The sequence below is a fragment of the Podarcis cretensis genome, assembly GCF_951804945.1.
Source record: "Podarcis cretensis genome assembly, chromosome: 2".
Classification (NCBI taxonomy): domain Eukaryota; kingdom Metazoa; phylum Chordata; class Lepidosauria; order Squamata; family Lacertidae; genus Podarcis; species Podarcis cretensis.
Window position 1 is genome coordinate 21,359,131 of NC_137171.1, and position 25,201 is coordinate 21,384,331.

The window sequence follows — 25,201 nt, forward strand, 5'->3', positions numbered from 1 at the left end:
GTGACCCGGAAGTGTCTCCGGACAGCGCTGGCCCCTGGCCTCTTAAGTGAGATGGGCGCACAACCCCAGAGTCTGTCAAGACTGGCCTGTACGGGCAAGGGTACCTTTACCTTTACCTTTACTTTATAAAGGATGAATGTTGGAAAAGGCATTGTGATGGATGAAATGGCCTTGACTGCCACCTCCTGGACATAGGTTTTTAAAAAAGGTAAAGGACCCCTGGACGGTTAAGTCCAGTCAAAGGCAACTATGGGGTGCAGTGCTCATTTCGCTTCTCAGGCCGAGGGAGCCGGCGTTTGTCCGCAGACAGCTTTCCGGGTCATGTGGCCAGCATGACTAAACCGCTTCTGAAGCAACGGGACACCATAACAGAAACCAGAGCGCACAGAAACGCCATTTACCTTCCCACCGCAGCTGTACCTATTTATCTACTTGCACTGGCATGCTTCCAAACTGCTAGGTTGGCAGGAGCTGGGACAGAGCAACAGGGATTAGAACTGCTAAACTTCTGATTGGCAAGCCTGAGAGGCTCAGTGGTTTAGACTGCAGCGCCACCCACATCCTGGACCTAGTGCTGCATAACACTGCAGCTAGTTGTGTAAGTGGAGAATCAGTATTCTAGGTGGGCCTTGGGTTCTCCATGTCATACCCCTATTGGGGGGGGTGGTAAAAATGCCAGGGATTATTCAAACCTTTATAGATGCAAGAATTCCTAAGCTAGTCTTTGTTCAAGCTACAGCGTTGATCAAGAAATAATAATAATAATAATAATAATAATAATAATAATAATAATATATTTATATCCTGCCCATCTGACTGGGTTTCCCCAGCCAAACTGGGCGGCTTCCAACAGAATATTAAAATACAATAGTCTATTAAACATTAAAAGTTTCCCTAAACAGGGCTGCCTTCAGATGTCTTCTAAAAGTCTGGTAGTTGTTTTTCTCTTTGACATCTGGTGGGCGAGCGTTCCACAGGGTGGGTGCTACTACCGAGAAGGCCCTCTGCCTGGTTCCCTGTAACTTGGCTTCTCACAGCGAGGGAACCACCAGAAGGCCCTTGGTGCTGGACCTCAGTGTCCAGGCAGAACGATGGAGGTGGAGACGCTCCTTCAGGTATAGTGGACCAAGGCCGTTTAGGGCTTTAAATGTCAGCACCAACACTTTGAATTGTGCTCGGAAACGTACTGGGAGCCAGTGTAGGTCGTTCAAGACCAGTGTTATGTGGTCTCAGTGGCTACTCCCAGTCACCAGTCTAGCTGCCGCATTCTGGATTAGTTGTAGTTTCTGGGTCACCTTCAAAGGTAGCCTCACATAGAGCACATTGCAGTAGTCCAAGTGAGAGGATAACTGTGTGGAGACCCGGTGTGTCACCTTGGAAGGCTTCTTTTCTGGAGCATGGGTTCAAGATGCACAATAGAGGCTGGCGCAATTCATCACACCCATGGGCTGCTATCTAGTCCTACAAATGTATGTGAGAGTGAACGATGCAACCTGAAGAGGCCTTCAGTGGCTCTCAAAGGACTAGGAGGCACTAAGGTAGGAAATTGAAGGACTCTGGAGGCACAAATCATGTTTTCCTTGCTCTTTCCCATGCTGTTTTGCCAAAGGCAAATATATTATAATAATAATAATAATAATAATAATAATAATAATAATAATAATAATAATAATTTAGACCCTGCCCATCTGGCTGAGTTTCCCCAGCCACTCTGGGCGGCTCCCAATCAAGTGTTAAAAACAGTACAGCATTAAATATTAAAAACTTCCCTGGACAGGGGTGCCTTCAGATATCTTTTAAAGATAGGATAGCTGCTTATTTCCTTCACATCTGAAGGGAGGGTGTTCCACAGGGTGGGCGCCACTACCGAGAAGGCCCTCAGTCTGGTTCCCTGTAACCTCACTTCTCGCAATGAGGGAACTGCCAGAAGGCCCTCGGCACTGGATCTCAGCGTCCGGGCTGAACAATGGGGGTGGAGACGCTCCTTCAGCTATACAGGACCAAGGCCGTTTAGGGCTTTAAAGGTCAGCACCAACACTTTTAATTGTGCCCGGAAACGTAATGGGAGCCAATGTAGGCCTTTCAAGACCGGTGTTATGTGGTCTCGGCGGCCACTCCCAGTCACCAGTCTAGCTGCCGCATTCTGCATTAATTGCAGTTTCCGGGTCACCTTCAAAGGTAGCCCCATGCAGAGCGCGTTGCAGTAGTGGATTCTTTGCTAAAGTAACTCTGATGCAAAGGTAGACCACCAGTGGAGGAGGAAGGCTGAATTTTATTAGGCAAAATGACTTCACACACACAAGTGTACAGAACACTTCCAAGGATCAAACAACAATTCTTCCTTTTCACAAGGACACAACACAATGATGCCCAGCCCTCTGTTGCAAGAGAATAGACAGGCAAACAACAAACAAACCTTAACACAGAATACTAACCAACCAACCAACAACCCCTCAGTGCCGGATTACCAAATGGGCAGAGTAAGAACCCACACCTCTTAGGGTTCCCGCGACAATGGGTCAAAATAAATATTGATTTGTTTTGTGTAATAACATTGGTTTATTAAAATTGTTGGCTGGTAAAATCCAAAACGTATTAGGAGATAATTTGCGAGGGGGGTCCTGAGATTTTGATTGCCTATGGGCCTCCACGGGGTTTACGACTGGTGACTGGAAGTGGCCGCCGGGATCATATAACACCGGTCCTGAAAGAACTACATTGGCTCCCAGTACGTTTCCAAGCACAAGTTGAAGTGTTGGTGCTGAACTTTAATGCCCTAAATGGCCTCGGCCCAGTGTACCTGAAGGAGTGTCTCCATCGTTCAGCCTGGACACTGAGATCCAACTCCGAGGGTCTTCTGCTGGTTCCCTCGCTGTGAGAAGTGAAATTTCAGGGAACCAGACAGAGGGCCTTCTCGGTAGTGGCGCCCCCCCTGTGGAACGCCCTCCCTTCAGATGTTAAGGAAATAAATAATTACACAACTTTTAGAAGGCATCTGAAGGCAGCCCTGTTTACGGAAGTTTTTAATGCTTGTTGTTTTTACAGTGGTACCTCGGGTTACAAACGCTTTGGGTTACAGACTCCGCTAACCGAGGGGTAATACCTCAGGTTAAGAACTTTACCTCAGGATGAGAACAGAAATTGTGCGGCGCCAGCAGGAGACCCCATTAGCTAAGTGGTACCTCAGGTTAAGAACACTTTCAGGTTAAGAATGGACCTCCGGAACGAATTAAGTTCTTAAACTGAGGTGTCACTGTATTATGTTTTTAGATATTCTGCAAGCCACCCAGAGCGGCTGGGGAAACCAGGGTTGTGGCTAAATGACTCTGCTACTTCCAACCAGGCTTGAATGCTTGGGCGTCCCATGATCCAAGGCAGCGAAGCCGTCAACCCACAGTTGGGCCATCTCCAAGAATAGGAGTGCTCCTGCAAGCACTTACGTCAGTGTTAAATGAAGGGTTAATTGTGCAAGGCCTCCTACACCTCCTCGAATGGTGCACGGCTGGAGATCTGGGGGGGGCTGGTTCCCGTGCCCCCCCCATTGTGCGCCTAGGCCACACACACCCCTCCATTCTACTTCACTGGTGGCAGGAGAGAATGGCAAGTGTGGCAGGAAAATGCAAGGGCAAAGAAACATTTAAAACACTTATTTTGTGGTTTTATATTTTGATTTTGTTCTGTGAACCACCCTGAGGCCTCCAGGTATGGGGCAGTATATAAATTCAATTAACAATAACAATAATAATAATAAACATTTCGACATAGTATAGGATAGGATAGTATTTTTTTTTAAGTTGTGTTATAAATCAAACACGGCTAGTTTTTTCCTTCAAGGGAGCAGAAAATACTTTTTATGTATGCAACAACAACTGTGCAGATGCTTTCCGCCCAGAGGTAGAACTGAAGGAAGATGAAAGTTCCAACCAGAGAAGAATGAATGTACAAGGTGATGGACTATGCTGAAATGGCAAAACTGACTGGGAGATTTAGAAACCAGGAAGACAAGGAATTTAATAAAGAATTGGGGGGGGGGATTATAGATTACCTAGAAGAACACTGTAAACATTTTAAAACGTTAGCAGGATCGATAGAACACTTGCAATGTAATAATTATTAGGTTAAAATAAGAGAAACAAAATTTGGATAAATGTCATAAGATGCAGTAGGGAAAAAATTGCAATGGAAACCATGAGGGATACGGAAGGAGGTCCAAGGATTTGGGGAATCCTATATATATATATCTATGGATGCGGGTGGTGCTGTGGGTTAAACCACAGAGCCTAGGACTTGCCGATCAGAAGGTTGGCGGTTCAAATCCCCGCGACGGGGTGAGCTCAAAGCATGTCAAAGTGCAAGTAGATAAATAGGTACCGCTCCGGTGGGAAGGTAAACGGCGTTTCTGTGCGCTGCTCTGGTTCGCCAAAAGTGGCTTAGTCATACTGGCCACATGACCCGGAAGCTGTACGCCGGCTCCCTCGGCCAATAAAGCGAGATGAGCGCCACAACCCCAGAGTCGGCCATGACTGGACCTAATGGTCAGGGGTCCCTTTACCTTAGATACATGTGTGTGTGTTTGTGTGTGTGTATAAAATTGATTACATTTGAATGGAAATGGTATTTGTAAAAACGGGTGGGGGGGTTAAAAAATGAGTTGTTTCCTTTTCCCCACCCCCATGTTATTTCTTTAGCAATTAAAGAAAAAAAATCTATTTTTTATTCTGAAAGTGCGGCGCACAGGGGAAAAAAGTTTGAGATGCGCTGCTCCGATGCGTCACGATCCTCTTCCCACCCATCTTTGTGTGTGTGTCTTTCGTTGTAGCGCACCAGCAGGGCTTTCCCTCTGGAATGTGCAGCGCCGGCATTTCCGAAGCAGGAATCGCGGGAAACTGTCGCTCGCCAGCTGTTCCCAACCCGGCTGATTCCTCCTTCGTTGTTCTTCTTGGGCTCCTCCCTCAATTACCTCATTCATCACCCCTTCCGGATCTCCATCCCCCGTAGCTGCCCTATGGGCGTAGCCAGGATTTTTGTTGGGGGGAGGGCAGGTCCTTTGTTGGGGGGGGGGGAGAAAGCTTTTTGCTAGGAGAAGGCAGAATTTCAGCTGTGTGGTTTTACTGATTTTTATTGATTATTTGGGGGGGGGGGCAGATGCACCTCCCGACCCCCCCCCTTGGCTACGCCCATGCGCTGCCCCCCACCCCACATCCCGCACGCATCACTACCAATGGGGCGCAGCAGGAAATAGATACCGGCGGGAAGAGCGAGGGCGCAACGCGCATTTTGCGCAACTTGCGCAGGGGCGGGTCGCTTTTTGTCCAACACATTTAATTGCCTGCCGGAAGAATAACGGTCTGTTAAGCCCCACGAATTGAGTTTCAAAATAAACAGGCTTCCACTTTTGGAACAACTATATGGTGGGGGGGGGGGGGTTGCCTACTTAAAGTAAGGCTGTCACACGTCCGGATCGCCCCGGACATTACGGTGGGGGGGGGGGGTTGACCGGAGGGTGGGGATCTCTAAAAAGCGCATCTTTGTCCTGGATCTTTGACAAATCGCGGGGTTTTTAAAGTGCTTTGGTAAGAAAAAGCTCGACGGTTTTGGGGGCGACCTGGTTTTTACTTTTTTGAAATATGGCAAACGTACTTGAATGAAACATTTGGAGTGGGGGGGGGACCAGGTAAGCCCCGCCTCACATCCTCGATCACGTGGCACGGTGCACGCACACTATTTGAATGGCAATGTCCATCAACCATAGGAGCCCACTCTTAGGGGCCGAGGGGTTTCCGGACCCACTTCAGTAAAATATTTAAGGGGTTTAGGCCCCCCACCCCAGTTTATAGGCATTGCCATTCAAATGGTGTGCCTGCACCATGCCACGTGATCGATGTTTTATTTTATTCAAGCTATTCAAGTTGGCACCCCTGCCATCAATTGGGGGGGGCTCAGATATTTTGTTGGAGGGCCAAATTTTTGGTGGGGGGGGCACAGAACCTTAGTTAAGTGTTTTTATTGATCTATAAAGGGGGCAGCTGCTCTACCCTTGGCTCCTATGAATTCCTCTGTGAAAAGCGGGGTCCTTGTCCTCCCCCCCCTCCATTCATGGCGGTAGCCGCTTCTCCCCTCCTCATTCGCTGGCCCGCCCGCCTTCACTTTTCGGGAAATTCGAACCCGCCAATCAGGGGCCGGTGAAGGGGCGGGGTAGGGCGCCTCCTTCTCCCTCCGCCAAGCCCCGCCCCTGCTGCCGACGACACGGTTCCCAGCCCTATAAAAGGCCCCGCCCCAACCCATCCCGCAGTTCGGACGAAGTTTTGGCTCACCGGCGGCTCCCTCAACGGGTCGACTAGTGAGGAAGACTCGGTTCCTCCTCCTCCTCCCGCTTCGTTGTTTTGTTGCTTCCTTGCCGTCGAGGAAACATGGTAAGTAGCGAGGAGGAGGAGGAGGAGGCGGCTTGGAGACAATGGTTTCGCCGGGGATCGCGCCTGGGGAGCAGGAAAGCGAGGCTGGGTGGGGTGCAGCGGTGCCAACTTGGCCCCCCAAGCGTGGGGGCCCGGGGCCGTGGATGCCCATGCGACGTGCATGGCTCTGGCACCCAGATGAGTGGGTGCTCTCCACGGGGAATTTTGTGGGTGCTCGGGCATCCAGGGCCATGGGGTGTGAGGCGAGGGAGCTGCGCCCTGCGGGTGTCGGTAGCCAGATCGGGGCTCCCGGGACGCGGCTGTCGAGGAGCGGATGGGGGCCAAAAGGCGCTGGCGAGGCAGCGATGCCTTCTTCTCCCTCGTTGTCCCTGGAGGAGCTCCATCTCGGGGTGGGGCGCCACCCCCCGGCTCCCGGGAAGAGCCTTGCGTTTCCGCGTGTAGGAAATCGCGCCGCGGAGACACGTGTCCGCTTGGCTGCGTGTGCGCACATCCGGAGGAGCGTTGCCGGAGTAGTTTCCGCACAATGGGTTGGGGGAGTGAAGGGAGCGATTGGCCTGAAGCTTGCGCGCACGCGGTGGGACGCCCAGCTTCCTTGGTGTAGGAAAATCCCCTAAATGGCCTTATTCGTCTCTTTAACCCTTAGCGCGCCATTTAGAAGCATAAGTTGCCTCATTTGCCCGGGTTCTGATAATTTTTTTGGGGGGGGGGTGGTTGGGATTCAATTGCGTCTCTACGGGGCTTGTTAGGATCAGTGCCAGAAGCGGGTTCTAGGGTGCGTTGCTTAGTCCAGTCGCTACCAAACTAGGCGATGAGAATATCTGAATAGTCTCTGTGCGCCTCGATTTACCCTTTCTGGGAAATGGGCCTATGGAACACAAGGTCATTTGCCAAAAATCCTCCGGAAGCGTGCTTCCGGAACTTTAAGCAGCAGGATGTGGCCGCTTGAGCCCGGCATGGCAGCCTCTTCCACACCCATGTGCGTGGGGGGGGGGTAGGTGAGGGCAGCTGCCCGCCCCCCAGATCAAGCAAAACAATAGAAATACTTAAGTGACGAATCACGTAGGTTTTGTCCCCCTGACAAAAGGCCTGCCTCCCCCGCCCCACAAAATTCCTGGTTACGCCCATGCCCAGAACTTTTTTTCTTGCTTCCTTAACTACGTGTTGAGTCACTTCTTCCAAGCAGAGTTGGAAAGCCGAGAGTCCAAGGAGAGCAGCCCGCCAGAGAGAACGCGCGGGAAGAGCCTTGTTGAATAACCAGCTTGTTGCGTCATTTCCCCGGGGCGGTTGAACGCAGAACCTTGTGCACTTCATTTGCCTGTTGGCAAAAGAAGGAAACGCTGCAAACCAATCCTGCCCCCCACCCCCATGCAAGAAAAAATAAAAAACACACACACTTGTCCCCAAATGCCCATTGCAAATCAGCCAGGCTAAGCGGCTTAGGTTGCGCTTAAGAGGCATCCTTAGGCAAGGTCATGCTTTTTGGGGTTGGGTCGCATCTTGAAAGCAAAAGTGACCAAGTTTGAACTTGCCAGCTGCAAAGCTTGGCTCTGGCAAATAGCTACTGCATAGACAGGGCATTATGTGGCATTGCATAATGTCCAGCTACCAGCAGGCAGGGCAAAATGGCTTAAAAGTTGCTGGAAAGCAAGGCGTGTTCAGCCAAAGTGAGTTAGGAGGGACAGATCTTCAAAAGGCATAACAGCTCAGTTGAAATACAAAGATGCACTTCCAGCGCCAGTTGTTTTTATATTAAGAGCTTACTCAAAACCGAGCTGTTGAGTAGACTTTTAATTTTTTGTGTTAAATCTGAGTAACTGGAGCCTGGCAACAAAACTGGATTTGTTTCAAATCTGAATAACTGGAGGAAATTAAGGGTGTATCCTTGCAATAAAACTGGATTTGTTTCAAATCTGAATAACTGGAGGAAATTAAGGGTGTATCCTTGCACCAGATATCATGAAAAAGTTACCACCAGCTGTTGGCAGTGGAGTCTGATCCCCAGGGCAAATGGGGCATTGCCCCCCCAGCCCCAAGTCTCCCACCTTGCAGTTGATCCAAGGAGTGGCACTGCCTCTCACCTGCCTACTATCTGTGTTGCCTTTGTAGAACACTTATGGGGAACACTATGAGAAACAAAGCTTCTCTGGTTTGCTTTTGTTTGCCTCCCTGTCTTGCACACTGCCTGTTGGTAAACCTGGAGCCCTGTGCGAAATCTTTCTCTGTGCCCCACAACTTGTCGGAGAGCCACATTAACCCCCTTTGGAACCCTGATCCTAGTGTTCTGGGTTCCAGAAACTGAGGCTACCTAATAATGCACAGGACTTGAAACCAAATCTCCTCCTTGCTCTCCTCCCCCTTGTTTGCGCTGTGGGAAGGATAATGGGGCTCAGTTGCCTAGCACTCAATTGCCTGCTTTGGTGGGGTGAGGCCTTGGGCCTCTTCTGCCTAGCTCTTGCTACGTTTTCACTTAGCTGGCAGCAACTAGCTAAAACAAGCCAAATCCTGTTGGGAGTTCAAAAGAGCTGGCTCTGAAACATCAACTCATTAGCATCTGGATGAGCTATCCGAAGAAGCAAGCATGAGCAGGCTAGGGACCATGTCTCTCTTAAACTCCAGCACTCCTATAATATCTAGGCCTTAGTCCTTTTGACCAATGGAACAACTTTGAGCACAGTGCCTGTAGTCATGGGTGTTGCAGTTGCTCCCCCCAACATTAGGACCCATAACCCCCTGATTCTCCTATCAAAAAGAAAGTTATATTTGCTAGGGCTGCTTTGTCCTGGATAGTTCAAAAATTTCAGTGGTTTCAAAAAAAACACCACCACTCGACAACTTTCAGGGTGTGCTGGTTTTTACTCTTGAAATATGGCAACTCTGTATTTGCTGCGTTTGTGTAACCTAAAGCATGAGGCAAAATGTGATACTATACAGATTTTATAGTCCGGGGGGGATACATTGTGCTGCTGCAGCAGACACAATGAGTCAACAGGCACTGGGTTGTTTGAGTCACACCCAAAGCCTGCAGTGCCGATTAGGAATGAGTAACAGTGTCTTGCATACAATTGGTGCTTCAGGGTTGAGTTAGTGTTGTCGTGTAGGGAATCGGTTGGTCCTATTGCATACCCTTGGTCAAGCTCATCTGGCTAGTCCGAGGTAGGACCTCTTTCCTACCCAGGGGACAAGACTATTACCTCACACTTCCGTCTGTCTCTCCTGCTCATTTATCTCACTGTCTGCATGTTCAAGTAGGTTTATGAAGCTTAAGAAGGGACAAGATTGTTGCGGTTCTATATAACGCTTCAGGCTTCCAAATACTGGGAGTTCACTTGTGGAAAATACAGTGGTACCTTGGGTTATATACACTTCAGGTTACAGACTCCACTAACCCAGAAATAGTGCCTCGGGTTAAGAACTTTGCTTCAGGATGAGAACAGAAATCGTGCTCCGGCGGCACGGCAGCAGCGGGAGGCCCCATTAGCTAAAGTGGTGCTTCAGGTTAAGAACAGTTTCAGGTTAAGAATGGACCTCCAGAACGAATTAAGTACTTAACCCGAGGTACCACTGTACAAATAAACTGCAATGACTACTGTCCCTGTTGTTGTTGTTGTTGTTGTTGTTCCCCACCCATCTGGCTAGGTTTTCCCAGCCACTGGGCAGCTTCCAGCATATATGAAAACATAAAGAAATGTCAAACATTAAAAACTTCCCTAAACAGGACTGCCTTCAGATGTCTTCTAAAAGTCAGATAGTTGTTTGTTTGACATTTGATGGGAGGGTGTTCCACAGGGCGGCACCACCACCAAGAAGGCCCTCTGCCTGGTTCCCTGTAACCTCACTTCTCGCATGGAGGGAACTGCCAGAAGGCCCTTGGTGCTGGACCTCATTGTCCGGGCTGAACGATGGGGGTGCAGACACTGCTTCAGGTATACTGGGCCGAAGCCTTTAGGGCTTTAAAAGTCACCAACACTTTGAACTGGGAGCCAGTGAAGATCCTTCAGGGCCAGTGTTTTTAGGGGTGAGAGACTCGGGGCACTCCCCCCAAAAAAGCTCAACAACTGTGGGCAATGGGAGTAGATCGCAGTCTCTAGAGAGCTGGATATGCCTGTACTAGGTGCCATCTATATAACATTTTCATAGAATTTTCTCTTAAACCATAACATACTGTAAATTTTATATCCGTATTCCATAATTATTCCCGTGCTTCCATTTCTACATTATGACAAATACCTATTGCCCAGTTTATGTTTTGTCTCTCATTCCAACATCTTGTACATTTTAGACATCACAAAGGCCTGCCCTTTCTAAAGGAAAAATGAGATATCCCATTCTGTAGGTGCTGGCGTCTCGTTTAAGAGTTCCCTTCTCTTCAGATAGGATGATGGGGGAGAATTCGTTTTCACCAACAGTTTCTGGGTAAAAGCTGTTGGCTTCCAAAGCTGTCACAAGCCACATTCTCCTTATCAATCATCAAAAAATGGATTAAAGTCACAACAGACTGGCATGTGGACAACTTTAAATGACTCCCCAGTATTATCAGCTTAGCTTTAAGAAAGTGAGTGAATTTTCCACATGTCTTATTTCCTAGGCAATGGATTTTCTTTGCATTCCGGTTTCTGGGTCTTTGGCATACAGTGTTCTAAAAATCTGTGATTAAAGCACAATTTCTAGAAACACACTTTGAATTCTGCAAGTTTGAGGCCACAGAAGTGGGGCAGGATGGGGGATGGCTTATTCCGAGCTGTCCCATGGCAGCTCTGCCTTGGGGATGATGACATTGCATTGTGGGCAATTCATTAGCTGCTTACTTCCTAGTAGACTAGGAAAAGTTAAAGGACCCCTGGATGGTTAAGTCCAGTCAAAGGTGACTATGGGGTTCCAGAGCTCATCTCGCTTTCAGGCCAGGAGAGCCAGCTATTGTCCACAGACAGCTTTCTGCGTCATGTGGCAGCATGACCAAACCACTTCTGGAGCAACAGGACACCAGAGCGCATGGAAATGCTGTTTACCTCCCCGCTACAGCGGTACCTATTTATCTACTTGCACTGGTGTTCTTTCAAACTGCTAGGTTGGCAGGAGGTGGGACCGAGTAACAAGAGATCACCCCATCACCGGGATTTGAACCCCTAACTTCTGATCGGCAAGCCCAAGAGGCTCAGTGGTTTAGACTGCAGCACCACTACTGACTAGTACGTCTTTGCTCAGTCAGTGTGTGCATGCACAAACTGCTCTAGATATATCACTTCATTCCTTTCTGCAGTTCTGAAGGCAGGCTCTAAACTCACACTTAAGACGCAGCGGTAAGAATGGGGGATTTAAAATAACATTGGAGTTCCAGGTCTGTGGGGTGTGTGTGTCTGCATTGAAGAAGGATGTATGCATTCATTTTAACTGCTTCTCTTTGCAGCGTGAGTGCATCTCCATCCACGTTGGCCAAGCCGGAGTCCAGATTGGCAATGCCTGCTGGGAGCTCTACTGTCTGGAACATGGCATCCAGCCTGATGGGCAGATGCCCAGTGACAAGACCATTGGGGGAGGAGACGACTCCTTCAACACTTTCTTCAGTGAGACGGGAGCTGGAAAGCACGTGCCCAGGGCTGTCTTTGTGGACTTGGAACCAACTGTGATTGGTGAGCAAACAAGGCACTTCTAATAGCTTTCTAGCTATGTTTTGTGTCTACAGAAGGGATGCCAGAGGTCTTGATGCTTCCACTTGCTTCTCTCCGCAGATGAGGTGCGCACTGGCACCTACCGCCAGCTCTTCCACCCTGAGCAACTCATCACTGGCAAGGAGGATGCTGCCAACAATTATGCCAGGGGCCACTACACCATTGGCAAGGAGATCATTGACTTGGTCCTTGACAGGATACGGAAACTGGTGAGTTGACGTCTGCAGTCTGCGAGACTGGGGAAGGGGCTTCTAAACACAACAGGAAAGATGTTTCACAAAAACACCCATTATAAATGGGGGAAGGACATTTCTTTAATATGTTCCTCCTTGTTTCCTCTGTTCTGGCTGTGAGCATGGTTGTAGCAAGAAAAAGCACTGCCCATGTTTACAGGGAAAGGCCAGCTTTTCAGAAATAGACAAAACCCTTTAAAAAAAGGATAAATGTGGACCCTCCAAAATTGATAAGTGAGGACTGAGTGTGCTTGGAGTCCATAGAATTCTATGTGCTAGGAGGAGAAAATATAAAAGCAAAGGGGAGAGGGGAATGGAATGGCAAAGGGGGGATCCTGACACCCCCCACTTCTCCCACTGCAACATGTTAAACAAGCTGTGTTAAACTTTTGAGCAGGTCCTCCCTGCCTGTACTGTTTGTGCAAGCCTGCCGTTTTCCTTCACCCTCTTAAAGGCAAGAATAAATTGCATACTCAGTTGTACACTGCTGCTAATTAATACTTCACATGCAACGTATGCTGCTTTTCCCCAAAGAGCTTAGGATAGCAGAGGTAGTAGTGTGATCATGCAATAATTTGTGCAGTCATTTTGATCTGTCTTCCATAGCCAAATGCTGGGGCAGGAGTAGCATAGGCATAAATTTAGCAGGACCAGTTGGTCTAAGAAGGGGCATTTAATGGTTGAGTTGTCCTCCATATAAGGTCTAGCCCTTGAATTAACAGGCCATAGTTGTCTGGAAGCTACAGGGGACATAGTGTGAAGCGAGGCTCTGTGTCTCTGTCCCCCTCTCCTTCATCCCATGCTGCACTGCCTAGGAGCCTTCTGAAGAGTCTTCTGTTGTGTGGTTTCCTGAAAAGCTTACTGCGGGAAGGTGGTCTTTTTTTATATATATATAAATATTTTATTAAATTTTCAAAAATACATAATAAAAAGAGAAAAATATAACCAACCATTCAATATAACTTTTCTTATATAACTAGCTGGACTTCCTCGCGTCTCCTTACCCTGCGTTATTTATAATCAATATGTCAGCAAATTATTACCTTATTTCATACCTTATTTTGTACTTTCCAAATATTATACTTCTAAATTTAAACTAATTTTTATCAATTGCTCATACCTTAAAATTAAACCAAATATTGCCTTAAATTTTGACCTTTTCTTACTTATAACTTAATTTTCTATTTTACAAAGCCTATTTGCTGGAGCTGGTATTTTCTAAATCGTGCAAATACTTAACATTCATACAACTTATAATATTTTTGTAGATAATCCTTAAACTTCTTCCAGTCCTCTTCCATTGTTTCTTCTCCCAAGTCTCGGATTCTGCCAGTCATTTCAGCCAGTTCCATATAGTCTATCAATTGCGTCTGCCACTCTTCCAGTGTGGGCAAGTCTTGTGTCTTCCAGTACTTTGCAATGAGTATTCTTGCTGCTGGGAAGGTGGTCTTCACAGGATCTTCTAAAGACAAAGGAAAGGATGCTTGAGATAGACTTAAAAAACCCCAACTCCAAATCTGAATGTGCAGTGGTTCTCCTCCCCTGCCTGCCCTCATACAGCCTCAGAAGGCAAATTCTTTGATCTTGGCAGGCAAGAGAGGAATGTCACTCTACAGCTGCCAAAATTGGGCTTGCAGGAAAAACCTGGAGTGGATTTTTGTGAGGGGAAGCCTGTGGTCTCTAGTCCTAGAATGCATTTGGGAATGCTTTTCCCCATCGCTACATGCACAATATTCCAAGCAAAGGTGTGCATCTTATTGGGGGGGGGTGGCCACACAAATTGGAGTCTTTTCTTTTTTGCTGCTTAATCTCAAGTTTTTGGTTCTTTTTGCCTGTATGAAGCCGTGCTTCTGTTTTCTCTGCTTCTCCTGGAGCTTGGTGGCAGCTCTTCAATGAGCCTTTGTTCCGTTTCACTTGCAGGTGGGATCTCCCACACACCGACTCCACGAATAGCAAAGGAATAATATCCAAAGTAGTACTAAGTAACCCCTAGCTTAAGCAGAACACTTTCACAATGAGACTTCCCTCCCCTTTTCACCCCACAGAAACTGTTCCAGGGGTTCCTCAAGCCACGTGGTTCTTATTTTGGGGTGCGCATGGGGGGAAGGGGCGAGTTCCATTGCGCAAGCCAAAGCTTTTCCGCTCGCATAATTATTTACTTGGATGCCAGCCAAAGAAAGAATTGCTTGGTTAGAAAAGCAGAAATAGAGCTTTGTGTAAAGTGGAAGAGTTCTCTGTATAGCTCTAGTCATGGGAAAATAAAATTCCTAGGCTGAGAATGTGCTCACAGGAACCTTGTTATTTAAATTCTAATCTTTCAGCCTATGGAAATAAAACAAGCACAGAGAGTTGTGGGGGTGGGGATTTGTACAGTTTAAGGAAGCCAGGAGTGGCATTGAGTTTCTGAAGATAAAAGCTCTTGGGCTTATCTGTATGGGAGACTGTCAGCTCTGCTCTTTATCTTTAGCAAGAGTTGAAGAGGTAGGATTGTACAGGCTGTAGTTTCTCATAAATATTTGGAGGGGAAACTGCTCTGCATAGGCTGATAGGCACCCTGTTCCTTTAAGGCTAAAGAACAATAACTGAGTAAAAATGCATGCAGTCAAGCTGTTAATCTGCTTGTCGTATTGAGGTGAGGGGCTGGTAACATGCTTTTATAGGCAATCATAAGCGTAGTTGCCTTTTCCCAGGAAGTTGGAGATTGCTGAGACTCATTGATCTCTAGCTCTAAAATGGGGCTTCATGATTTAATTTTAATAATAATAATAATAATAATAATAATAATAATAATAATAATTTTTATTTATACCCCGCCCTCCCCAGCCATGGCTGGGCTCAGGGGGGCTAACAAGCAATAATAAAAACAAGTTGAACGAATACAACTTAAAAACAAAATTAAAATACAACATTAAAATATTAAAATGCAGCCTCATCACAGGAGAAAGGGAAAAGAAAAAAGAGGAGGAGGGAATCAAATTGGCTCCAAGCCAAAGGCCAGGAGGAACAACTCTGTCTTACAGGCCCTGCGGAAAGAAATCAGATCCTGCAGGGCCCTGGTCTCATGAGGCAGAGCGTTCCACCAGGCCGGAGCCAGTGTTGAAAAGGCCCTGGCTCTGGTTGAAGCTAATCTAACTTCCTTAGGGCCCAGGACTTCTAGGGTGTTGCTATTTATGGACCTTGAGGCTCTCCGTGGGGCGGTCCCGTAGGTACGAGGGTCCTGGTGCCTTATATAAACCGCAGCTCTAAGAATTATTATCATTCACATGCTTCATGGCTTACCTCGTGGCTTCAGTGGTCTTCTCCTGTAAAATGAGCATTGTTCAGAGGGAGACTTTGATTAATACCATTCCTTACTTCATGGGTGAGGAAGCTTTGGCCTTCTGGAAATGGTTAAGCAAAAATGTCCCTGTCATCCCAGACCATGAGCTATTTTAATTTGAGTCCAGCAATGTATGGGAGCCATGGGTTCCCATCCATGCCTTATGCAGATGGACCCAATGGGGTGCAAAAGATAATTTGTTTCAGCCCCTTTGTCCCAATTTTGGATGTTGCTCAGGTTGGTAACTCCCAAGTTGAACAAAAGAGAGGAAGGAGATAATCTTAAGGAATAGTCTCCTTGTGTTGTGATCTTAAATTATTGAATTAGTGTTAGGATCAAAGAAGCAAAGGTCCATGGGGCACTGCACTGGGATTATCTTCTGCTACAACAGAGTTAGCTAGCATGGTGACCTCCGGACGTTGATAGACTACAATCCCCATCATTGCTTACCACCTCACAAGGCGGTGAGTGCCAAGACTGCTTGGGTTGATGGGAGATAGACCCCACAGCCTTTGGAGGACACTACGTTGGCTACCGGGGGGAATATGCCATCTTCAAGGAAATTGGATTTTGCTCTCTCCACACCCCCAGTAGCAGAGGAGGTGGTGTGATCATGCAATGATTTCTGCGGTCAGATTGATCTGTCCTCCAAAGCTAAGAGCTGGGGCAGGAGTAGCATAGGCATTAATTTACCAGGACCAGTTGGTCTAAGAAGGGGCATTTAATGGTTGAGATGTACTCAGTATAAGATCTAGCCCTTGAATTACAGGCCATAGTTGTCTGGAAGGTACAGGGACATAGTATTAATTGAGTCTCAGTGTCTCTGTCCCGCTCTCCTTTATCCCATTCAGAAGTCTCTGCTGCACTGCCTAGGAGCCTTCTGCAGAGACTGCCTTCTGCTGTATGATCTCGTGAAAAGTGGGCTCTTACTCTCTCCAACCCGCCAGTAGCCTCCGTATTAAGTGACTAAGCAGGCTTTTCAGCAAGACCTTGTCAGGACTTGTGAGAATCTTTTAAAACCTCTCTCTTTCCAACAGGCCGACCAGTGCACAGGTCTCCAGGGCTTCCTGGTCTTCCACAGCTTTGGTGGGGGCACCGGCTCTGGGTTCACCTCCTTGCTGATGGAGCGCCTGTCCGTTGACTATGGCAAGAAGTCCAAGCTAGAGTTCTCCATCTACCCAGCTCCCCAAGTCTCCACAGCTGTCGTCGAGCCCTACAACTCCATCCTGACCACCCACACCACCCTGGAGCACTCCGACTGCGCCTTCATGGTAGACAACGAGGCCATCTATGACATTTGCCGCAGGAACCTCGACATTGAGCGCCCCACTTACACCAACCTCAACCGCCTTATCAGCCAGATTGTGTCCTCCATCACAGCCTCCCTGCGATTTGACGGGGCCCTGAATGTAGACCTGACAGAATTCCAGACCAATCTGGTGCCCTATCCCCGAATCCACTTCCCCCTGGCCACCTACGCCCCAGTCATCTCTGCCGAGAAAGCTTACCATGAACAGCTGACGGTAGCAGAGATCACCAACGCTTGCTTTGAGCCGGCCAACCAATTAGTGAAATGTGACCCTCGTCACGGTAAATACATGGCCTGCTGCCTGTTGTACCGTGGGGACGTCGTCCCCAAAGACGTCAACGCTGCTATTGCCACCATCAAGACCAAACGTAGCATCCAGTTTGTGGACTGGTGCCCCACCGGTTTCAAGGTTGGTATCAACTACCAGCCCCCCACGGTGGTCCCCGGGGGCGACCTGGCCAAAGTGCAGCGTGCCGTCTGCATGCTGAGCAACACCACAGCCATTGCTGAGGCCTGGGCTCGCCTGGACCACAAGTTTGACCTGATGTATGCCAAGCGTGCCTTTGTCCACTGGTACGTTGGGGAAGGGATGGAGGAAGGCGAGTTCTCGGAGGCCCGGGAGGACATGGCTGCCCTAGAGAAGGATTACGAGGAGGTTGGGGCAGACAGTGCCGATGGGGATGACGAGGGCGAAGAATACTGATTTTTGTTTGTATCCGTTTGTTTTCTACTTCTCGCTCCTGTCTCCTTCTGGATGCCTTCTGCTGCCCATTGTGTTAGACTCATTAAACAAAACGTTTAGCTGAAAGCAGTCTTGTTTCTTTCTTTATAGAACAAACCGTGCCCTGTCCTTCTGAGTTGTAGGCCTGGGTCCAAGATTCAGCATTGGAGACCATGTGTCTGTGCCCTGTTGCTGAGGAACACGAGCGAGAAAGGGCTATTATGCCCCTGTCCCTGTTTGTGGGCTTCCCGTCAGTGTCTGGCTGGCTACAATGGGAACAGGCAGGCACATTTGGAACTCAAAGTCCCATGGGTGTCGGTCAACAACTGGGTGTGCTGGTGGTGGAGAGGGCATAACACATGATGGCTGCCTTGGCAGTGTGGCTTGACAAAATAGCTGCCACATCTAAAAGAGCAGAAAAGGGGCATATAAAATGGTGCAGGCATGTATCCCATGTCGCCCAGAGAACGAGGATTGCATCCTATATCAGTCCCTGCCGGACTGCGTCCCACAGACAAGTTAATTGCATTTCTCTTGTTATTTGTTGAATTTATATACTGCCCTATACCTGGAGGTCTCAGGCCACTTCACATAAAAAGATCACAGTATAGAAAATAAAAATAAAAGCAATAGCCCAGTAATAAAGGTAAAGGGACCCCTGACCGTTAGGTCCAGTCATGACCGACTCTGGGGTTGCAGCGCTCATCTCGCTTTACTGGCCGAGGGAGCCAGCATACAGCTTTTGGGTCATGTGGCCAGCATGACTAAGCCGCTTCTGGCAAAACAGAGCAGCGTTCAGAAACACGGTTTTACCTTCCCGCCGGAACGGTACCTTTTTATCTACTTGCACTTTGATGTGCTTTTGAACTGCTAGGTTGGCAGGAGCAGGGACCAAGCAACGGGAGCTCACCCATTGCCCTTTTGATCAGCAGGCCCTAGGCTCTGTGGTTTAACCCACAGCGCCACTTGCGTCCCATTTGTTCCTTAGTGCCATAAGGTAAAGGTAAAGGTACCCCTGCCTCAGCGCCTAGGGCTTGCCGATCGAAAGGTCGGCGGTTCGAATCCCTGCGGCGGGGTGCTCTCCCGCTGCTCGGTCCCAGCGCCTGCCAACCTAGCAGTTCGAAAGCACCTCCGGGTGCAAGTAGATAAATAGGGACCGCTTACCAGCGGGAAGGTAAACGGCGTTTCCGTGTGCGGCTCTGGCTCGCCAGAGCAGCGATGTCACGCTGGCCACGTGACCCGGAAGTGTCTCCGGACAGCGCTGGCCCCTGGCCTCTTAAGTGAGATGGGCGCACAACCCCAGAGTCTGCCAAGACTGGCCCGTACGGGCAGGGGTACCTTTACCTTAACCCTGAGTGAGCCAGGTAGGGGCAGAGAGCTGCGAGTGCGCCCGGCCCCCCCTACACCCCCCACGCTACACCACTGTCTGCTATTAAGGCTATTACAATTAAGAGAGTTAATATGGATAGTGGGCAACTTACAGGGAATTGCTATACTTTACAGAGGGGGAACCTAAACTGAAATCAATGGAAAGTGTAAGGAGCCATTTCATAGACTGGCTACAATATCATCAGTTACATGAAATGTTTAAAATAGGAAAAAATATATTATTATTATTATTTTGGACCAAAGCTCACAATTTGAAAAAGAACTTCTACAAAAGAAACTTTTATCTAAAATGTACAATCTGTTCTTAGATTGGGAAACAAGAAACAAGCTTGTCAAAGCCTCTATGAAACATTGGGCAATAGATGCAGGACATAATATCGATTTTAATCTCTGGGAGAAACTTTGGAAAAGCCTTCTGAAGTTTACAGTATGTTATTCCTTGGAAGGAGAACTACCTGAAAATGATATACAGATGGTATCTAACTCCCGAGTAGACTTGCTAAGATCTATAAAACTGACTCTGATAAGTGCTGGAGATGCAATGAGACTGAGGGTACATTCTATCATACATGGTAGACCTTTAAAAGAGAACAGTGGTGCCTCCAGTTGCGAACTTAATCTGTTCCGGAGGTCTGTTCATAACTGGAAACCGCTCATAACATGAGGTGCGCTTTTCCTAATGGCGCCTCCCACTGCTGTTGCGCCGCCGGAGTGCAATTTCCACTCACATCCCGGGGCAAAGTTCACAAGAAGGGGCACCTACTTCCGGGTTAGTGGAGCGCGCAACCCAAAGAATTCGTAAGGGGGACAGTTCGCAACATGAGGTATCACTGTATTGGGAAATAATTCATAGTTAACTGAAAAAAATGTTTAAAAGTACCTTTCCAAAAAAAACCAAACAACACCAGAGTGCTTTTTGTTGGGGATAATTCAGATGGAAATTCCCAGGTGTCAAAAAAGGTTATTTATGTATGCCACTGGTTTGTTATCCCTAAAAATGAAAAACGAGCAAAGTCCCAACTAAAGAAGAATGGAGACTTAAGCTGATAGGTCTGCAAGCTGCACCTATTCCAACATATAGAATAAGAGAACCAGAAGAACATATGTTTAAAGAAAATTGGAAAATATTTATTGAATATATGGGGGAAAATGTGTACATATGAAAACGCTGGCAGCAATAAGATAAATTCAACAGTGTAAATAAGTTTTGATGCATGGAATAATGGAATACTGAATGGTTTAGTTTATATAAAATATGCAGGGATTTATGTTACGCAAAATGGAAAGAGAAGGGAAGTCACTGTTGTTTAAAAGGAATACAGTGGTACGTCTGGTTATGAACTTAATTCATTCCGGAGATCTGTTCTTAACCTGAAACTGTTCTTAACCTGAGGTACCACTTTAGCTAATGGGGCCTCCTGCTGCCGCTGCGCGATTTCTGTTCTCATCCTGAGGTAAAGTTCTTAACCCGAGGTACTACTTCCGGGTTAGCAGAGTTTGTAACCCAAAGTGTTTGTAACCCAAGGCGTTTGTAACCCGAGGTGCCACTGTATTCTAAAATGTAAAACAGAAAATTTAATAAAAAAATATGGGGGTGGGGGAGGAAAAGGTCTTCCTCGCCCCTGAGGTCATCTAGGAGCACCCTCAGCCTGTGAACGTGTTCCGTCAGAGGGAGTAGCATGTCGCTCAAAGCAGCCCGTGGACCAAATGATCCAAACTGGCTAACTGGCCACCCACAGCGCTTCCAGCTTGGCAGGATTCAGACCCTGTTGCTGGCCATCACGCAGCCCACCTCTGAGTCTAGGCACTGGTCCAGACCTCGCATGACCTCTCTTGATTCGGATGTGGCAAAGAAATTTATTCCTACTCTTTATTTACTTGCCCCTGTGATTGAGTTTGTTGGATCGTTAAACCTCCTATTTGTGGCCAAACGTTTTCAAATTGATTTACTAAAAAAACAACAAAAAAGTCAATTAAGATTACAGGAATTCATTCATTTCCTGCCCAACCCCTTTCATCCCCCACCCCAAATCTCCCACCCTTCCTTCCTTCCTTAACTTCCCCCCTTCTCCAGTGACACAATGCTTTTGCACTGGTGGTTATGCCCTCTCCTTGTTTTCCTCAAGTTTCTCCTGATTCAGCCTTGTGTCAAATGTTCTGCTCTCACCACTTCTTCTCCAGTGTCTTCCAATAACTCGTCGTCCTCGCCTTCTCCATCTAACTCAGGCTTCCTCAACCTCGGCCCTCCAGATGTTTTGAGACTACAATTCCCATCATCCCTGACCACTGGTCCTGTTAGCTAGGGATCATGGGAGTTGTAGGCCAAAAACATCTGGAGGGCCAAGGTTGAGGAAGCCTGCATTAGGCATTTGTAGTTTGCTTAGCATTTCCACACTCAAACCCTGAAATAATTGGATCTGATCTCTGCCATAGTGTACACATCCCATCTGACACACATTGTTTAAAATGGTATCTTTTGTCCAGCTACAGATGAACGGTTCATTTGCATTTATTGGACAAACCTGGAATACTTTAGTCGAAAGCAGTGTCCTGGTGGAAATCGGCTAAATGTCAAGGAAAATCAACCTATGGCAACTGATATCAGCAGTGTTATTTTTGCCAATTTTCCTTAAAAAATAGCTTTTAAATTTTTAAAACAATAAATGTTATTTTTGAATTTTCTATTTTACATTATCAAACAAATTAAATACATAGACATATAATCCCTTTTGACTTCCTCCCCCCCAATGTGGACTTTAATATAATGATTTTCCCCTCTGCACCTCTTTTATAACTCCATTCTCATAAATCCTTTGTCAATCCATAGTTCAAATTTTTACTACAAGTTTTATGCCAATCCTACCAATGTACGTAATTGTACAAATGTGATCAGTGGTTGGCCTCCACCTTTCGTCCATGCCTTCATTCCTCAAATTCCCTCCATGAGAAAGTTAGGCTAAGGATCAGCCCTACATCTCCCAGTGAAGACAGAGACAAGTTATCCGTTCAGCCCAGGGCTAATCCAAGACTTTTTGGCACCTGAGTCCCACCCCAGCCAGGGAAGAAAGAGCGTGTGAAGTGCTACATCAGGAACATGGAAGGAATAGATATATCCACCAGAAAGAGGAGAAGACTAGCAGCATCAATGTTTTAAGCATAATCTTCAAATTCTTCAGGAAAAACCTGTATTGCATCCCTTCCAACATTTCTCTGATTAAAATAGGAATGTCCTATTCCTCCATAATAATCATTTTATTACTTGCACCCCTCCCATCTGACTGTGTTGCCCCAACATATGTTAAATATATATATGTGATATATATATATATAATAAGTTAAATATATATTATATATATTTAACATATATAAAGCATAATTAAACATTAAACATTAAAAAACTTCCCTATACAGGGCTGCTTTCAGATGTTTTCTAAAGGTTGTATAGTTATTTATCTCCTTGGCTCAGGGGTCGCATAACTCCATACCCTCTAATCTTTATCTGATGCAAATAGGTAAAGATAAAGGTACCCCTGCGCGTACGGGCCAGTCTTGACAGACTCTGGGGTTGTGCGCCCATCTCACTTAAGAGGCCAGGGGCCAGCGCTGTCCGGAGACACTTCCGGGTCACGTGGCCAGCGTGACATCGCTGCTCTGGCCAGAGCCAGAGCCAGAGCCGCACACGGAAACGCCGTTTACCTTCCCGCTGGTAAGCGGTCCCTATTTATCTACTTGCACCCGGAGGTGCTTTCGAACTGCTAGGTTGGCAGGCGCTGGGACCGAGCAGCGGGAGCGCACCCCGCCGCAGGGATTCGAACCGCCGACCTTTCGATCGGCAAGCCCTAGGTGCTGAGGCTTTAACCCACAGCGCCACCTGCGTCCCTGTATCTGATGCAAATAGGGATGTCCTAAAACCACAGAGCCTAGGGCTTGCCAATCAGGAGGTCAGCGGTTCGAATCCCCACAACGGGGTGAGCTCCCGTTGTTCGGTCCCTGCTCCTGCCAACCTAGCAGTTCGAAAGCACGTCAAAGTGCAAGTAGATAAATAGGTACCGCTCCGGCGGGAAGGTAAACGGCGTTTCCGTGCGCTGCTCTGGTTCACCAGAAGTGGCTTAGTCATGCTGGCCACATGACCCGGAAGATGTACGCTGGCTCCCTCGGCCAGTAAAGCGAGATGAGCGCTGCAACCCCAGAGTCATCCGCGACTGGACTTAACATTCAGGGGTCCTTTACCTTTAAGGAAAAGTGAGATATTCCAGGATCAAATCAGAAACTACTTCTGTAAATTCACAACTATTCTTGGAAAATAGGACACGTGGAAGGTCTGCTATTTTTGTGGTTTTCCAAATAGCTTATGGGGAAATCTAATGCTCTTGATTTTCCCATTCATCTTCCTTTTTACTAAACCCCTCGTTTTTGTCTAGTCAAATGTGACTTTTATACTTCCTGGGCAATTATCCCCTCATGTATACATTGAGTTGAACAACACTTGCATCCCACTAATTGCATCCTAGGGCAGAGTCATTTAGGGTAGAAATTTTACTTCTTTATCATGCCTGGAATACATATCTACCCAATTTTACAGCCTCCAATATTTCTCTGATGAAAATCAGGACGTCCTATTTAATAATAATAATAATAATAATAATAATAATAATAATACCTCACCCATTTGACTGGGTTGCCCCAGCCACTCTGGGCGGCTTCTAACATATATATATATAAACTTTAAACAATAAAAAAACTTCGCTTTACAGGGCTGCCTTCTCCTAAGGGTTGTATAGTTAATGATCTCCTTGGCTTGGGGGTCGCATAACTCCATACACTCCAACATTTCTCTAATGAAAATAGGGACGTCTTAAGGAAAAGCGGGACATTCCAGGATCAAATCAGAAACCAGGACGGCTTCTGTAAATCCAGGACTGTCGATGGAAAATAGGGAGCCTTGGAGGATCTGCAGTCTATGTGAAGGAAAGGAAGATGGATGTAAGAAGGAGCAAGCAAAGAGGCAACTGTTAAAAATATCATCTAACCAGACATATGGCTAACTGGAGTCCGTCCAATGATGCTTTTGTATTTATGCAGATACAGCTGCAGCAGAAGCTGAAGGAGGCAGCAGTCATTAATGTAATCCATTCAGATTCGCCCTTGCTGGAGTATCCTGCTGTCTGGAAGAAACCACTTGGCAGGAGCTTGCTTTCTCATGCAGAGGCGGCTGAATTCCGAGTTGCAGACTTAGCAACCTGCACCCATCCATTTATTCCACTGCTTGTTGGGGCTAGAACAAGCACTGCAAAGGACAGACTGGAAGCTTACTGGCAAAGGACAAAAATAAAGCAGAACTGTTTTGACACTCAGAGGAGTCCTGCAGGCCTCATTCCTAACCTACAAACTCATTGATGTTAGGGTACTTTTGTAGCAATACAGGAAAGACTGCTGACAAAATCTACAGTGGTACCTTGGTTCTCAAACGCCTTGGTACTCAAACAACTTGGAACCCAAACACTGCAAACCCAGAAGTAAGGTTCCGGTTTGTGAACTTTTTTCGGAAGTCGAACATGCTCCATTTTGAGAGTTACACTTCCAATTTGAGTGCCACACTTCTGTTTTGAGTGTTATGCTGAGGTTTGTCTGTTTTTGCTATTTATTTTGCGTTTTTGTTTTTGCGGCTCTCTTTGTTTTGTTTTTGTGACTGTGTGGAACCCAGCTACTGATTGATTGATTGATTGATTGATTGATTGATTGTGTGACTGCAGTACATTGTTTATTGCTTTCATTTTATGGAACAATGGTCTTGTTAGATAGTAAAATTCATGTTAAATGGCTGTTTTAGGGGTTGTTTTTAAAAGTCTGGAATGGGTTAATCCGTTTTGCATTACTTTCTATGGGAAAGCGCGCCTTGGTTTTGGAATGCTTTGGTTTTGGAACGGACTTCTGGAACGGATTAAGTTTGAGAACCGAGGTACCACTTTACTGAAAAGTACTCAAAAATGAAGGGGTTTCAAAGAGCAGCAATATACGGCTCCAAAAGCACATTTTGGAAATGCAGGTTTTAATTCCAGCTCAATCACGGCATGTAATAAGGACTTGTACTTTCTCATTCTTAATATGCAACTTCTGTATGTAGTTAGTCATCAGCTTCTGAGACAGCCTT

General features: G+C 46.9%; 3 protein-coding genes across 3 annotated transcripts in view; all 3 read left to right on the forward strand.

The window, feature by feature from the left end:
• The first annotated feature begins 6,274 nt into the window (after positions 1 to 6,274).
• Positions 6,275 to 17,748, forward strand: LOC307210023 (tubulin alpha-1C chain-like). The gene is made up of 4 exons (XM_079965551.1): positions 6,275 to 6,413; positions 11,818 to 12,040; positions 12,140 to 12,288; positions 16,669 to 17,748. Exons 1-4 carry the CDS (start codon positions 6,411 to 6,413, stop codon positions 17,641 to 17,643), a joined length of 1,350 nt encoding a protein of 449 aa, XP_079821677.1. The 5' UTR covers positions 6,275 to 6,410; the 3' UTR covers positions 17,644 to 17,748.
• The window catches only part of LOC307210021 (tubulin alpha-1B chain), a 113,752-nt gene continuing 94,849 nt past the window's right edge, over positions 6,299 to 25,201 (forward strand). The window contains exon 1 of the mRNA XM_079965549.1: positions 6,299 to 6,413. Coding sequence (XP_079821675.1) covers positions 6,411 to 6,413 — 3 coding nt within the window. The 5' untranslated portion in view covers positions 6,299 to 6,410. The remainder of the gene's footprint in view (positions 6,414 to 25,201) is intronic.
• Positions 6,336 to 25,201, forward strand: part of TUBA1A (tubulin alpha 1a) — a 95,088-nt gene continuing 76,222 nt past the window's right edge. The window contains exon 1 of the mRNA XM_079965547.1: positions 6,336 to 6,413. Within this exon, the coding sequence (XP_079821673.1) occupies positions 6,411 to 6,413 (3 nt within the window). The 5' untranslated portion in view covers positions 6,336 to 6,410. The remainder of the gene's footprint in view (positions 6,414 to 25,201) is intronic.

Bases quoted from the DNA above. Each gene is read 5' to 3' on its own strand.
- LOC307210023 (XM_079965551.1), top strand. The intron at 12,041-12,139 runs GTGAGCAAACAA...TTCTCTCCGCAG, and splicing joins CTTGGAACCAACTGTGATTG to ATGAGGTGCGCACTGGCACC. The intron at 12,289-16,668 runs GTGAGTTGACGT...TCTTTCCAACAG, and splicing joins TTGACAGGATACGGAAACTG to GCCGACCAGTGCACAGGTCT.